Source organism: Triturus cristatus, chromosome 3_2 (genome assembly GCF_964204655.1).
Source record: "Triturus cristatus chromosome 3_2, aTriCri1.1, whole genome shotgun sequence".
NCBI lineage: Eukaryota > Metazoa > Chordata > Amphibia > Caudata > Salamandridae > Triturus > Triturus cristatus.
In genome coordinates, this window is record NC_140584.1 from 85,691,389 (window position 1) to 85,708,680 (window position 17,292).

The 17,292-nt window shown below is 45.7% G+C and overlaps 1 protein-coding gene across 2 annotated transcripts in view; it reads right to left on the reverse strand.

Moving 5' to 3' along the window:
• The window catches only part of ITGB5 (integrin subunit beta 5), a 522,259-nt gene that overhangs the window by 429,304 nt on the left and 75,663 nt on the right, over positions 1-17,292 (reverse strand). For both annotated transcript variants that reach the window (XM_085647299.1, XM_085647300.1), the window contains exon 2: positions 10,461-10,546. In XM_085647299.1, coding sequence (XP_085503425.1) covers positions 10,461-10,546 — 86 coding nt within the window. The remainder of the gene's footprint in view (positions 1-10,460; positions 10,547-17,292) is intronic.

Consider the following 17,292-nt stretch of genomic DNA (forward strand, 5'->3'; position numbering starts at 1 on the left):
GGGGAGAGAGGGAGAGGGAGAGGGAGAGGGAGAAGAATTAAAGCAATCAAAGAGGGAGAAGAAAGAAGGAGATAGAGAGTGAATGGGTGGATGGAAAGGGAGCCTGTGCGAGGAAATGAGGGGAGATGGTCTGATTGAGCATTTTGGCCAGGGGTCGTTTGGTTCCCAAGTCCAGCCTAAGGGAAACCAATAATGTCTGTAGCGGACTTTGAGTTGGATCAGTCTAATGCACTCATATATAAGATGATATGGGTTAGATGATAGGTACGTGTCCCATACTAAAGTTGTAATTTCAGAATCAAGTTATTCAGACTATTAGTTACTGCAGTTTTAAAATATCTCTATGTTGGTTTGACTGATTTAAATAAATAAAACATAAGTAGAATATGAATAAATATTTGCTTTCGATATTCTCCTCAGACGTAGCCGTATATATTTATTTGTGCATGAATCGTTCACCTTTTTCATGAAATTCTCAATCTATTGTGTTGATTTCTGGTAGTCTGAACTGTCTGTGTCCCATAATCTAAAGTTACAGCACATTGAAGAGGAGGTCATGAACTGATATCCTCTAAAAAAAAAAGTACCTTATTTAGTTTCAGACTCTCTGTACTCCAGTTTGTTCAATACACACATTTGTGATACAGTTTGATTTCCGACTAGTTATGTAATTTTATTTCCCTTTCGACTTGTTTACAATCACACCAGACACAAGCTGTCAGTGCTAAAGCAAATTGAGAGAAAAAATGCTCTGCTGTCTGATGTTAGATTTCAAACAGCAGATGTGAGAGCAAAAGGGGTCTTGAAAACGTTGATCTAGAAGTGACTGCTAGAGAAAGAGCAATAATGAAGGAATTCAACACATAATGTGTTTTTCAGTCTCAATATTTTAATTGATTTTGGACAGGTTCTCCATGGTGCAGGGCCTACAACTCTGGAACGTAGGAAAACCAATTGAAACCCATGTTATTAAAAAAAATCTTTCAACATACAACATGCATCTCTAGGCTCCATCTCCTTGAAATGTCAATCTTGATATTTTACTACATTTATTAACTGGATCTTTTATTCTAGTAGGTAATGCGTTGAATAACTTTTGCCTTTGTTGGTTTCTTCCGCTTTTATGTAGTTGCATAACTTTTCACCATGATAGTTTAATTTGGAATCTCCTCGTCGGTTCTTGAGTGCTGTTAGCATTCTGCTTTTGGCAGCTGATGCAACACTCAAGACCTGGACGGAGTCTCTCCAAGTCGTTGGCTTCTTTTACTAAAATGTATTAAAAGATAAACAATAGGACTTTGACTACAATTCTTGACCTCTCATTGTATATTACTTAACACAACATATTGGTGACGAGCAGGAGTATTCTTTGAAGTCTACCGATATATACATAATTAAATTTTGCCGTACATTCTCGATCCCTCCTTGTGTGTATCTCTCACCTACCACAACACCCATCTTGTATAACTGTGGCCATAACACAAATAGAAAGAATACATACAACTTAGATGGCACAGTTCTTGCTACATTGGAGTTCATTACCAGGAAAAGATTAATGATCAGCAATGTAAGAAATAAATGGTTTTTTCAAGAGCTGCATTTACTGCTAGTGATTAAGAAGCAAAATAATGAATGTTATAATCCCCAGACCATCAGATGAATCTGAAGATTTGATAACCAGCTAATTGTAAAGACTGTAATTATTGATGTGGTCATTGAAGGTCAAATCCTGTGGTGGCAAGATGGCAGACGTGCAGATCCAGGTGTCCTGCCTGATCTCTATTGGGTCGCAACCATGTGACACCAGGTGGTCCCCACAAGGCAATGCCAGAGAGGACTAAGAAATCAGAGGCCACATTTTTGAAAGGAGAACTGCAGTTGTGGTGTACATCCCTAGTGCAGCACACCAAGCACATAAACATGGCAGACTGCTAGATTTCAGGGAATGAGGAATAGCCCAGGGCACCGGAGCATAGATGAAGTAGCTACGGTTACATTGCTAGGACCCTTAAACTTCAAAAGACTGGAACGCCCCATGCCGCAATTTCACTTAATAGAGGCCTCGCCCCTTTCTTTAGACGAGCCAAGGCATTAATAGCAACAAAAAAAAACACACATGGGGCCGCATTCAGCGCAGCACATAAACCAAAGGTGTGGCCGCCACTGTGGCATGCAGCGCAAAAAAAAAAAAAAAACATTATGATAATATAAAAGCGTGCAGTGTGCTTTGATGTCATGGGTGGAATAGGGGTCAGAAGAAAGTAGTGCTCAAAGTTTAGATAAAGCAGACCGTGTAACAACACAAGTAAAGTAAGCGCTGCCTCAGGTGGCTGCATGCGGGGCTCATCGGCACTCAATTTTGGGGACCCGACTTAATTTTTATTATCAGACTTTAGCAAAAGAGAAAGACAGAAAGGGGAAACAAGGAGGAGGAAGCCAAAGACTAGAAACAGTTATGACGGCAGGAAGTAGGGATTAAACCAAAGCTGGAGTAGGTGAGTTCACGGGCATGAGGTTAAAAGAAGACTACACGATCTTGGTATTCGACAAACCTGCACACTCGGGAAAGCCGGACACAGGCTTCTGAGGGAAAATGTTGGTCCTGGTACTGATTTCACAAATTAAGCGCTGCACATGGGGATACACATCCCAGCATTCGGTGTGCTGTGGACTTGAAACCAGGACTGTCTTGCTGAAGTTGTAAACTGCATAGGACCATTTGTCAGTCTTTACCTTATCAGCTGTGACTAGTTACCGCTGGTAAGGATGAGTTCGGTAAATATTCAGAGATTAACCAAATGGGGTTACGAGCCTACACCAAAAAACATTGTTCGAATTGCATGCATTACGTACACGTGGAGGTTGCAATCCTTGTTAATGGTTGTTCTTAAGGACAGAATGTGCCAGTGAGATGAATAGGACAAGCTGTGCCAAGTATTAAAGGCTCAGCAACACGCAATATTAATGCAGAAACCGGTTCTTCTTTCACTCTCGTCACGGCTGATGAGGGAAAGCTCTGTTCGCAAGCAGCCGCTGTGTCCTACCTGCACAAACGTGCTGCTCCCCGGAACAGGTCACACAAATTCCCCCAGTGTTACTTCATCGTGCACCACGCAGCCCCTCAGGCTTCCACTGGCACGAGTCACATCCTTGCGTTTCCATGAATCGGAGATCAGCGCGCTTCCTGCTGAAAAGGGTGAGAGATGAGATTTCAGCCTGCCCTCGGAGAGAGAGGCTTCCTGTTTCGCAACAGACTTGCTATATAAGCAAGCATTACGAAGGCTGTATTAAATAAATAAATGGTCACGGGGTTCGACGCTCGATGCTGTTTGGGAGGTGGGAGGGTCGTTCATTACTTAGTATGTAATGTGAACCAGTACATGGACACAGAGAGAGCGCTATGGAGAGATCACAGCCGAGCCTCATGATTCCGGCCCCACCTGTGACGCTAACCATTGAGTAGTCGGCCTCCACCTCCAATTTAATTACAAAATGTAACTCCCGGCACGTGGTGCCCGCACCAGCCAGGCTGAACATGAGCAATAACAACTGTGCCCTCAGCATGCGAGTTGGACCTCCTCCTTGTCCCAAGAAACCCGAGGAGGCAAGGCTAAAGGGCAGAGAGGAGGAGACAGCGTGCGGACAATAAAAAAAAAAGTCGCTAACCAATGACAGAGCTGACTGGCGCGTGCTCCAGGCGTGAAGGCAGCAAGGCAGGGGGATGCCTGGAGCGTGCAGTACACGTGACGTCTTGTAAAAATAAGAAAAACATTTGCGACACACGGAAAGCAGGTGAGCCAGTCCGGGTGGGCCGGGTGAAAAAGCGAAAAGGAGGCACCCTGGAAACCTTATTTCCAAAGGCGGCGTACCGTTTAACATAAATGGTGACGCGAGCCAATGGGAATAAGGGGCGGGGCTTCAAGCCCTTTTCAGGAAGTATTCATCTGCATTAGATCTCGCCGAGCGAGTTGCGCATGTGCACAGCAATGCTAGGCGAGACCTAAAAGGGGAGTTCACTTTGAGAGGGATGACGCATGTGATGTAGCCTTCTTAGGTATCAAACAAGCCACAGTCGAGGCACGGTCATCAGGAAATTTTGACACCTCACGTAGAACTTTACTATACACGGATGCTGGTGCAAAGGGGTTTGGTGCGTCATTGGTACAAATAGTGGATGGGAAGGAGAAAATTGTGGCATTCGTTTCAAGACAGCTAAAGGTTGCTGAAGCTAATTATTCCATGATCGAAAGGGAAGTGTTAGCCTGGTACTGGGTTATTAGTCATTTAAAATTATTTCTGTGGGGTGTACCTTTTACATTAAATATAGATCATAAACCCCTTACATACATTTTCACAACCAAAGGGAGAGAACTCTCGACCCTGCTTAGCTAATTGGTTTTTGGGAGTGGAGGGCTATAACTTTAAGATTGACCTTGTTCAAGGGAACAAGAACTCAGTAGCATATACTGTCTCTCTCGGTTACCAAGAAAAGGGAATGTGGTTGTGGATGACATGAGTGCTGATGATCCCCCTTTTATGGTAACTCACCCTGGTATTTCACAGAAGGAATGGGATGAGCGTTCAAATAAGGATGTCATTCTGACAGTTTTTAAGGACAAGATTGTTCAGGGGTGGCCCCCTAAACCCAGTGGTCTACATGAGGATATTCGTTGCTATAGGGAAGTAAAACTTGAATTGTACATAAACAAGGACATGGTTATGTGAGGTGGGAAATCTGTGCCTCCTAAAGACCTCTGAGAGAGAATTGCGGACTTGGCACACAAAGGTCATTTGGAGCACAGCATCACCAAATTCATAGTCTGAGCTACGAACTGGTTCCCTGGTATGGACAGTCTGGTGGAGGAGAAGGTCAAGGAGTGTCTCACATGCTCAATGAGTGATAACAGTAAACATCTAAGGAAAGCACCCTTGTCCTCGGTAAGTGTGCCATCTAAGCTGTGCACAATCTGGAGCTAGACATAATGGGTCCTCTGAACAGTTCAATGTGGTCAGGCAAGTTTATTACAGTTTAAGTAGATTACTACTTGCATTTGATTGTGGTTAGAGTGGTCAATCGCATTGCTACTCAAGACATGATTGATTTTTTGCCCGATACTTTTATGACAAAAGGGATACCTAGTTCTTTCAAAACAGATAATGTTGCCCAGTTCACTTTGGTTAAAATGAATGATTTTTTAAAGAATCTATCCATTGTACATCTTAAAACTGCCTTGTATTGTCCTAAATCTAAGGAGTTGGTGGAAAGGGTAAACCACACATTAAAAGAATGCATTTAATCAGCACACATCTCTTGGGTACCTGCAGATATTGCTGTAAAGAAGGTGCTGTGGCGTAGCATACTGCCCCTAATTCTGTTACGGAAAATGTGCCTTTTTAATGCTTAAAGGTAGACTTCCGGGTGCTAAATTGTTTCCCAATTGGATGGGAGGAGGGGAATCTACATGGGTTCATCAAGACAGTAAGTGAGTGTATCAAGAGTCATCAAAATGACTACAAAAGGAGATATGACAGCAAACATGGAACAGAAGGTGGAAAATGGAAGGTGGAGGATTGGGTTGTGGTCAGAGCCCCAGACTCAAAGAAAAGTAGGGTCAGCAAGTCTTCCCAAACCACTGGGGGTAACTAAAGTCAGTAATAATGTGGTGCCGCCAGAGGATGGAAGAGTGCGGAGTACGGACAGAATTTCCAAGTGTAATAGGTCTCCTACAGAGAGAAATTCTAGTACTGAGATACCCTCGTCAAATTCTCAGGAGCAGCCTGAGTCAGCCCACAGGTCTCGTCAACATCACGCTCCTGAGTGGCACAAAGATTATGTTTTTCAGTAATCATTTATAGGAGATGTGTTGTGATTATCCTTTCCAATGTATGTGATGTCACATAGTTGGGCTCTTGTATGTGTGATTGCATCATTAATTGACTATATTGTGAGCTGCGTTATGGTATATATGTTTGGTAATACAACTTGGTCCTTTCTCTTATTCCCATGTCCACCAGTGGACTTAGAACATTCCACTGTCATAGTTCGTTCCGTTTGACAGTTATGGTAGTTACTGTGACTAGAAGAGAATAAATCTTCTACTTATCTACATGTGCTGCTTCGTCTTATTTACAACATGCACATATTTGGGTACAGTGTCACAGCCCAACTTGGAGTGCCTTAGGCAAGATAAGCTAATAGCCAAGGCAAAGGTGCTTGTAGGAAGCTTAAAGATGCTATATCAGAAGCATCAATTCTTAGTAGCTAAGTACAACATAGATTCAACACCATGCACTTCATATCGACCAATATCATTGCAGAAATCTTTATGAAATTTTTAGCTGCCAAGCTAGATATGGTAATGCTCATTTTATGACATGCGGATCAGCGCAGCTTCATCCTTGGATGCAATACCAGTGATAATAACAATAAAGCCATGCATCTTATAGACATAGCCAGGAAGGTAGATAGAGAAACGGTCCTTCTCTCCTTGGATGCAGAGAAATAACTTGTCTGCGTGAACTGGAAGATAAAGGCTGATATTCTGCTGGGTGCTGGCTAACTATAAGCCTCCCTGGGCTAGAATCAATATGAATAGCCTACTCTCAAGGCAAATTAACATCAGACGAGGGACTTGCTGCTCCATGTCCCCTTTACTTATTGCTCTTGCAAAAGATTAACGACAATCCCTTAATCCGAAGCATTAGACTAAGGATAGATACCTTCAAGTTTACAGGCTTCACAAAGGGTATATTGGTGTCTCTGAAGAAACAACAACAATCGCTGAAAGAGTTGTTGCCCGAGTTGAAGGTGTACTAGGTTTATATAGAGGGTCTCTATATAAATCTTACTAAATTTGATGGACTGGCACTAGCCACGGGGACCTGGTTTATGAACGTGTATCAAGCCAATAGGCCTTTAAGTGGCCAACAGCGTGTATACAATATTGGCATATCAGGCTGACACCTACTTTATGTATCTGTGCAGCTGAAAGGCTCATGGCCTTGTTGAGATAGAGTTAAGGTGTACATCATTCCATGGCAGATTCACACACTCTCATGAATTAGATGACTAGCAGCCTTTGAGAGGATGTTCTAGCCCAAAACGTTGTTTCAAGCTCTCCCCCTAACCCCTCAAGGGACATGATGTAACCTGCCTCGAGGACATTTGCAATATTTTGTTTAGGTCGGTAAAAACCTAGATTAAGGTGGGAGAAATGAACCAACATAAACAAGTAGGACTGAGGGTCCCTTACCTTCTCTGTTACAAACATGCCTCTCAGCTTTGTTACATGACTGGATGGTTAATGGGGAGATAGATGGCCTATGGTGCTTCATAAACATAAATGGTGCTAAGTGTGGAGGTCCCTTGGGTACCAAAAGTACAAAAAGGTTGGAAAGTATACCTCTTGCTATTCACCAGTCCCATGCTGGAGGCGTGGGATGCTTGACTTATGATACCTATCCGGTTTCCCATCCGTGCCACTTTACTCAACTGTTTGGCAACACTGACTTCACACTACGGTTAAATGAGCCTGCCTGGCATTCCGAGAGTGACAAGAGATTTTTTTTAGACATTTAAATCTCTTTAATAAAAGAACAATCACACCCTTCAATGAAGGCAAAAACGAGTATGGACAAGGCCCTCGAACGTGGACAAGGCCCTCGATTCTGGACAAGGCCCTCGACTGGACCCGCTCCTTCCGAACGCAGCCCCTTTCCTCTCAGACCCTACACCTACCACCTGCAGAGTCCCCCAGGGCTCCTCCCTCAGCCGACGCTCTTCAACGTCTACATGGCTCCGCTCACCCCCATCGTCAGAACCTACGGACTCAACATTGTATCATACGCAGACAACACCCAACTCATCCTCTCCCTGTCCAACAAACCCAACACTGCCAGATACAACTTTCGAGAAGGCATGGAAGCCATCGTCAAATGAATGAAAAACAGCTGCCTACAACTAAACACCAACAAAACAGAAGTGCTCATCATGGACCCAAACCCTGACACCTGGAGCGACACCTGGTGGCCCCCTGCCGTCGGAAACCCACCAACCCCCACAGACCACGCACGCAACCTGGGAATCATCCTGGACTTTGAGCTCAAAATGGACTGCCAGATCAACTCCATCTCATCTTCCTGCTTCCACACGCTCCGCCTCTTTCGTAAGACCTTCAAATGAATCCCCCTCGAACACAGAAAGACCGTCACTCACGCCCTGGTCACCAGCAGACTCGACTACGGCAATGCACGCTACGCCGGAAAAACAAAAACCTCACCACAAGCTAAAGAACATCCAGAACGCCGCCGCTAGACTGATCCTCAACCTGCCAAAACACTGCCACATCTCCCAGCGCCTGCGCACACTCCACAGGCTCCCTGTCGAGGCGAGAATCGCCTTCAAGATACTCACCCACGCACACAAGGCCCTGCACAGCACCGGACCAGCATACCTGAACAGCCGACTCAAATTCCACGCACCCCAAAGGACCCTACGATCAGCCCAGCTCTCCTACGCCGTGGTCCCCTGCACCAGAAAGACCAGATCGGGAGGCCACTTCTTCTCTTTCCTCGTAGCCAAAGCCTGGAACGCCCTTCCTCTCCACCTCAGACAGACAACATCGCTCCCCATCTTCGCAAGAAACCTCAAAACCTGGCTCTTCAACATACCCCCCCTCCTTGATGGAATGGATCCTGCACCCCCTCCCCCCCCCCCCCCCCCCAGTGGCTTGAGACCCTCACGGTTGAGTAGTCGTGCTCAAGAAACTCCTGATTGATTGATTGATTGAGTATGGAAACCTGAAACCATAATGCTAACATATTTTGCAAATAAGACACTGAGCTCTACAACCAAAGATAAATCAGGAGGCTGCAGGGGATCTCATACCATGTGAGCGATCCTTGCTGTCCATCTTCTCAACTATAAGCATTTGAGCCACAATATACAAGATCCTTAACTCACACTAGTTGAATGTGAATTTACCCTACCATAAACAGTGGAAAAAAGAGCTGAGCATCACCTTAGATTCCAAGCAGTTTGAGCACATTTTTCAGCAAGCTAATAATTATGCAAGACAAGCTGAAGGGAAGAGTCAATAAACAAACGATATGAAGGTGGTACTACACACCAGTAATGCTATTCACAATGAACCCAACAAAATCAGATAAGTACTGGAGAAACTATGGAGGAACGGCCACTCTGTTACATATCATATTGAGCTGGACGAAGTTGGAAAAATTCTAAGCAGAGAAAGTTGAAAGGTCACCTGAAATGATAACTTTGGGTGGCCATCTCAAGATGTTTAACAGCTCTAATCAATGAGGCAACATCATATATTTTGCTAAAAGGGAAACAAGTAATACTATACCTGTGGGGGAAAGGCTAAACCAGTGGCTACATAGGGTATGAAAATTGTTGGACCATGAAAACCTAATCTACAGTTTATCTGTCAGGGAACAAATGTCCAATACATTGTGGGGTCAGGTGCTTGCCTACCTCAATCAAGACTACAGAGGCCTAACATGCATAAAGAGATTTGGGTGTTGGGTAGGGACAGATAGATCATTGAGAAGACAGTTTTAGGTGAATCCAGAGAACAAGGGAAATACTGAGTTTGAATTGCGGGGTCCGGCAGGAAGCCAATGAAGTGGGTTTTCTTTAAGGTGGTGTAGAAGGGTGAGGGTTGGGTTTTGGGGATTGTTATTTGGGTAGGCCCGCACTTGTGCTATAGAAATGATTCCAAGAGGTTCAATGAAAACCTACTGAAACTAATGTTCAAATTCACGGAAAGAAATAATAATGGCACATTTCCAAAAGGAAGACAACTCTATAACCTCAACACTAATGCTTTGACTGCAATTAAGTCTGCTGTTTGTTTACAAGATGCAAAGATCCTGAAGGATACCGTGTAAATTATATAAAAAGCATCACAATTCTCAAGAACTATTTATTTCCCAAAAATAGCTCAAACCTAAGATTAAGTTACAGACTGAAGCTTAACAGAAACTATTTTGCTTGAGTTCTGTTTCTAATGACCTAGGGCCAGATTTATAGTTAAACAGACAGTACTCCATACATCAAGGTAGCGGAGGACATTTCATCTACCATCCTACAGATTACCATCTGCCAAATTTAGATATGACCACCACCAGCCTGTCTGTCATTTCTCTACACTAAGAGGAACTGCTATCATGGCAGTTCTTTTCAAAGTGCAAAAGGTTTTCTCGCAGGGGGTGTGGGCATTTTTTTCTATCCCTCAACACCAGGATTTTCCTGGCAGTGACGGACAAGAAAGAAAATTACACCATGCACCCCAACCGGGTCCTAGTCCAGCTTTCGGAGGATCCAGCGGGGGCTCCATTGACAGAAAACATAAGATCCGCCTGTCTCTAAATGAGGCGGGCAGACCCAGGCTTTGTTAGACAGGGTACTCAGTTGCATTTGGAACTATAATGCTTACCTCCTTTGCACACCAGGCACATTGGGGGTGAATGAAGAGGCAGTCTTCACAGGAAGTGGCACTGCCACTAGTACACATATTGACACCTGCAACAGAAACCACATGGAAGGGTTAATTCAATGATGAAACAACTAAACATGAAGGCTTGTGTATTAGAATTATGAGACTGCCACTGACAAATAATGCTTAGAAATGTGCCACAGAACATTACAGATTTGAGGCTGGCTGCTGCCCTACATGCAAAGACATCATAGCTTATACGAAAACTATTGCACAATTCACTTCAGGTGATACATAGATTGTTTCATGTAGATCTATTCCAAGATGTAGAATTGAATTTGGAAATTAAGGCTTATCACAGCACATTATACAATTTGCATGTACTGGCACACAATCTATTCATTATAGATAAAATAGAATGAAAACGTAAAAATGCAGTAATTTGTTGCAATAAAAAGATTTGCAGGTAAAAAGTGAACAGGAAAAGAAACACGACAAAGCAATATAGTAAGTGTGATCACTAGTATAAAATGATTGTGTGTCATTACTTGCAAATCCTAAAAAGAGCTCCCATTTTTCATAATAACAAAATACAAATAATGCTCTAAATAATAATCTCAGTAGTTCAGTTACTCCTTAAGTGACTGAACAATAAAGCGTGGAGAGTAGTAGAATTATTTTCCACCACAAAATGTATTTTAGTGTTATTGAAACCCTGTTTTTAAAGGATCCCCTATATGGAATATTAAACATTCAGTGCAATGACAGAACATTTCAGTTAATTCTCCCAGATGACTTCTATCTTCAAGACTAATTTTGTATTTATCATGAAGAATTTCCAGTGTTTTTTCCTTCTGTTTGCATGTACATATCAACCTGTATGTATCCACTGGATCAGGTAGAAATTATTTGTAAGTGATCAAGTGGAACTTCCACCAGCATTAATATTTCAAGATACAAATGATAAAAAAACAAAATAGTTGCATGAATCCACCATTCCACCCATCATCAATCACCTTTGAAACACTTTACTGAAACAAAGCAGGAACAAACAAAAACATGGACATATGTTTTTCTCCTTGTGTTACATTCAATCTCAGAACAACATCATAACTTTAAATATCACACTTAGTGGTATCACACTAAATATTATGTTGTTGTGCTCTGGCTTCACTGAACAAGGGGCAAGATGCTTGCTCAACTGACAAGCACCCATCCTTCAATAAACAAGACTTTCTCTGTTGCCTTATTTTTTTAATTTATTTTTAGGAGCAAGTGCTAATGGTGTGAAAAAGATGCATCTGGCTCACCAATCAAATGGCCTTCCTGGTCCATTATAAATAGGGCACACGGTTTTATGGTATTTTTATTTTTGTTATTTCGGTCTGTATTTATTCATATTTATTTTAGGTTATGTGAAAAAATGAAGCTGAAATGTGCATATGTCTGCATTTATTTAACCAGTTAATGTACACTTGTGCCTGAACGCCTGACAGGTTTCAATGATATATACACATTCAGATGGTACAATACGCACTTATAAGAAAATATGTACATTTTAGTATCAAGGTTGTGAAAATCTACTGCTGTTTAAGGGTCTTTACTAAAATCTCTATATTTTTTCAATTCCCTTGCCTGTCAATCCGCACATCAAAATGGCCTGGAAGTCATGATTGACAGCATTTAAAATAACTCAAAAACAAACCAATTTTCGTTATTATCCATATTTAAAAATAAATACAGACAGGAAAAAGTATTTATCTGTAAAAACGAAAAACAGGGAGCCTTAATTATAAAACTCATTTTGATGCTACACAATTGCTTCATGACAGAGCCCCCTACTACAAAATAACACTGCAGATGAAGGCGCTGTGGCATTGCATTGTACCTTAATTTCAAATGCTAGGCTGAAAACTAATCTCGGTTACATCTGCACCCTCCATGGCAGAGAAATAATGTATTTTCATCTGAAGTTCTTACGTTTTGCCTTCCTCTAGAATATTTCAAATATTAAAGAACCATGACTGTCAGAACGTAGAACCTGCCCACTATAGATTTCATTATGTGCACTCATCAACTTATGCTTTTTCTTGTGTTTCTCTTTTTCTGAAATGAAATATAATTAACCTACTGGCTGGAACTCTAATTTGTGTCTATAAGTAACTGTATCTCAGCCCAAAATCCTGTTAATGATTGTTTTGCCCATGTATGGATGGCTGTCTGCAAAATTCCCACATCAAATATAGATTTCAATTGAAATTGTTTGATTTCAGATCCACCTGGTCTCAAATCTAGACGACCCAGAGGTTATGACATTTTTAAATGTCAAGCTAGCATTGTGGCCGCATCCACTGATTGTCTGTGGGGATTTAAATATCCGTTTGGCAGGCAACTTTAATCTTCTAAGTAACCAAGAATATCGGGGGAGGAAACGGAGAGTTTTTAAGGCTCTTCGAACTTTAGTATGTGAACACAGATTAGTAGACGCCTGGGTTAGGCTTAAAAAAGATGATTATGGCTTCACTTATTATTCAGCCCCCCATAATTAAATGGTCCGTCTGGACTATTTTTTTATGTCTGACCAACTGGTAGAGGGAATCTCGATTGAAATTACCCCAAGAATATTATCCGACCATAACTCGTTGATAGTAGAATGTCCTTGGGGGTATATGGATAGAGTTCCCAGGCCATGGACATTCGAAAGGAAATTAATGCTGGATCAAGCCTATCAGGACCATAAGTCTAAATGGATAATGGAATTTTCAAGTATTAACAGAAAGTCCGCTTCAGATTGTATAGTCTGGGATACATTCAAATCTGCAGTACGGGGTGAGACTAAGAGCTTTGCTGCCTATCGCTGGAAGACTGCTCAGGAGCAGACTAAGGGGCGTATTGAGCAACTACGGGTAGCAGAGTTGAAGCTAATGCAGGATATTAAGGATGGTCATGATACTGATCTAAGTCAACAAGCAGTGGCCATTATCAAATCAAAATTATTTTTTTTTTTTTTTTTTTTTTTTTGAAAAAGTTTTTATTGAACAATACTTTGGTTACAAGTATGGGCCTACAACCACCCGGGCCGGCCGCTAGGTACATAAGGAAATATACACATATCAAGGCTGCAGTCCGTTCCCAGGGCACTGCCCCGCAGTGGTTCAAGATAGTTCTCAAAGAACAGCAAGTGTCAGTCCAGCAAGAACAGAAACAAAAGGAAAAACAATAAAAACAAAAGGCGAGTTACGAGGGATACCAGTGCGGTTCAGGCTCCCCCCGGGAAACTCCAGTCAGAACATTTGAGCAATCCGCTAAAGAGAGGAGTACCGGGGGGCCGGGGACGGAGGGGGGGGGGAAGGGGGTCAAGGGAGATGAACGTCCATATGTAGTTGTTACAAAAAGCGCCAGGAGCCGTCAAGGGTCAGGGGGACATGGCGATATCAGTGTCTACCAGGGGGGGGGTACAGATGCCTCCGCGATACGCATTCCATTGACCCCAAATTCTGCCCCATGCCCCCGGCTTGCCACGGGCCACATACACTGTCTTCTCCCGAAACATACACCAGTCCATATTCTCCTTCCATACTGACACGGTGGGCGGCCGGTGAGCGCCCCAAAGTTGCGCTATATCCCTCTTGGCAATCATGTTCCCTAGGGCCGCCCACCGAGTCTGAGCCGCGTTGTAGTCATTGGGCTCCCACACATTCAGGACACAGCGACGCACCTCCGGCAGCAGCACAACCCCGGTGACCTGTCCCATAACCGTGTGGACCCGGCGCCAGTAGTCCGCCACCTCGCGGCACTCCCAAAGGATATGAAGAAAGGTGGCGCTGAGCCCGCAGCCTCGTTTACAGAGCCCGTCGTCGGAAAATCCCATCGCGACCAAGCGCGGACCCGTAACATACACCCGGTGGAGAATCTTGAGCTGTACCAACCGGAGACGAGCCGGAATGGCAACCTCCTTGGGGGACGACAGTGCAGACTGCCAGTCCTCGTCGTCCAATTCGACCCCATCCCCAGTCCAAGCCTCCCGAAGGCGCACCAGGAGATCCGCCCGGTGATTAATCAATTTTTTATAAATTAAAGAAATAGTACTATCAGGGACATGTCCGTCAAGTACGCGGTCCTCGAGGGGCGAGGAAACAGGGATCTTGGTCCCCTCCCCGAAGACCGAGAGCAGGGCGTGTCGAACCTGGGCGTAGCGGAAGAACTCCCTGTCGGTCAGCTCGTATTCGGCCTGGAGCATCGCGAAAGTCTTGACCGCGCCCTTGTGCCACAGGTCTCCCACTTTGCTAATACCAATCGTGTCCCACTGGTCAAACCCCTTGGTGGTCCACAAGCTGCCCAGGCGGTCGGAGGCAAACAAGGGAGTAGCACATGTCATTTGCTCACTCCAGCCCATGGCCGCAGTGGCAGCCCTCCAGGTCCGCACAGCAATCTTAGTAGGACCCGTAAGGGTCCGGTCAGCCAGGCGGGAATAAAGTGCCCTGTTGTAGTTCCCGCCGGGAAGCAGGAACTTGTCCATCTCATACGCCGGATTCGAGCCGGGCGCATACGTGGCGTGGTTAATGGCAGATAGCTGCGAGGCCCAATAGTACCTGCGAATGTCAGGAAGCGCGATGCCCCCGTCATACCAGGGGAGAGTGAGCTTGGCAAGAGCAATACGCGCCCGGCCGTTCCACACCAGTCTCCTCTGCAGGCTCTCCACCTCCCGAAAGTAGGCCACTGGGATAACGTCGAAGGAGTTCTGGAGTGCATAGAGGAACCTGGGAAGGGACATCATTTTAAACAGCGCGGCCCGACCCAGCGGGGACAGGGGCAGCCTGCACCACCGGGCCGTGTCCTCACGCAGTCGCCGAAGTGGACGCAGAAGATTCTGTTCGTAGCGAGCCACCGGGTCCAGCGAAACGTATATCCCCAGGTACTTAAAGCCGCTCAGAGATATTTGAATCGGGAGCCGAGGCGGCAGGAGAGGAGGACCACCCGCGATGGGATAAACGCAGGATTTAGACCAATTGATCGTGAGACCCGAATTGTTCCCAAAGGAGGTCAGAACGTCAAAGAGGACGTTGAGTGACTGCCGCGGTGAGGTGAGATACAGGAGAATGTCGTCCGCATACAGCGAGACCCGATCTTCAAAGCCCGGGCCCCACCGGATCCCTCTGAGCGAGGGCTCCCAACGGAGCCAGGCAGCGAGTGGCTCCAGGGCGAGAGCAAAAAGCAACGGGGACAACGGGCACCCCTGCCTCGTGCCCCTGCCGAGGGCAAAGGGCCGAGAGACCCGCCCATTCACCACCACTTGAGCCATGGGTCCCGTGTAAAGGAGCCTCACCCAGCCAATAAATCCCTCTCCAAAGCCAAATTTATCCAAGACGGCCCAGAGGAATGGCCACTCAATAGTGTCAAATGCCATCGTGGCATCCAAAGAAACCAGCACGGCCGGTTCGGTGAGGAGCTCCGCCCTGGCGAGGACCCCGTGCAGACGCCGCAAGTTAAGAGCGGTGTTGCGGTGCGGGATAAAGCCGCATTGGTCCGGATGAATAAGGTCGCACACGACACTCAACAATCGATTGGCCAGGACTTTCGCCAGGATTTTAGGCTCCGCATTGAGCAGTGAAATAGGCCGGTAAGAGGTACAGCGGTCACGCGGCTTGCCCTCCTTGGGGAGAACGACTATAGTGGCCAAGCGCTGGTCGGCCGGGAGGGAACCCGCCGCAAGAGAGTCGCGGAACATGCGGCTGAGGAAGGGCGCAAGCTTATCAGGACGCAATTTGTATAGTTCAATGGGCAGACCATTAGGACCCATAGCCTTGCCCGAGCGAAGGGAACGAATCGCGGTCGCTATTTCATCCGACGATAAGGGGGCGTCCAGCCGCTCCCGGTCCTCAACGGACAGGCCGGGCAGAGCAATATCTCTCAGTAGGAGGCGAGAGTCATCCTCGTCCCTGTCAGTCACCGGGGAGTACACCGCCCGGAGGTGGTCAGCGAAGCATTCCACAATCTCATCCGGCATAGTCACACACACACCATCCGCAGCACGCAACTCGGGGACCACACGATTCACTCTCTCCTTTTTGTCCAGCCATGCAATCAACTTTCCCGCCTTGTCCCCCGCGTCATACAATCGGCCCTGCTGCTCCCTATACATAGTTTTGGCCGCGTCAGTGACCAGGGACCTATATTCGAACTGTTTCAGGCTAAGGGCATGTAGCCCGTCCGGAGTAACATTCGCCTCCAAGGCCGACTCCAGCCCCGAGATGTCAGTCTCCAGCTTCACCACCGCCTCGCTCCTAACCTTCTTGGCCACCACTATCTGGGCGAGGGCGTGTCCACGTATAACAGTTTTAAAGGCTTCCCAAAGGGACAACGCAGACGACACCGACCCCTCGTTTTCACTGAAGTATTGGTCCATGGCCTTAACCAGGCTGTCACGAATCACAGGGTCCCGCAGGTACCAGGGGTTAATGGGAGCTATCCGCCCTGCGGACCGCGACCCGGTGTCAAAGACAAGCCACAGCGGAGAATGGTCGGAGATACCACGCGCCAGGTGTCTGACCTCTCGAATCCGACCAGTCTGCGCCGCGGGCATAAGGAAGTAGTCTAACCTGGAGAGACTCCCATGCGCCCCCGAATGAAAGGTGAACTGGCACTGGGTCGGATGCATTAGTCTCCAACTATCCACCAAGCCGAAGGTCTCCAACATCCCACCCAGCCATGACTGGGCAGCGGGGAGGGTCCTCGGTGGGTGACGATCCAGTTCACCGGAAACCACAGAATTAAAGTCCCCGCCCATGAGCAGGAGGCCGTCCAAGCAGCATTCGACCCAAATCAGTAAAGG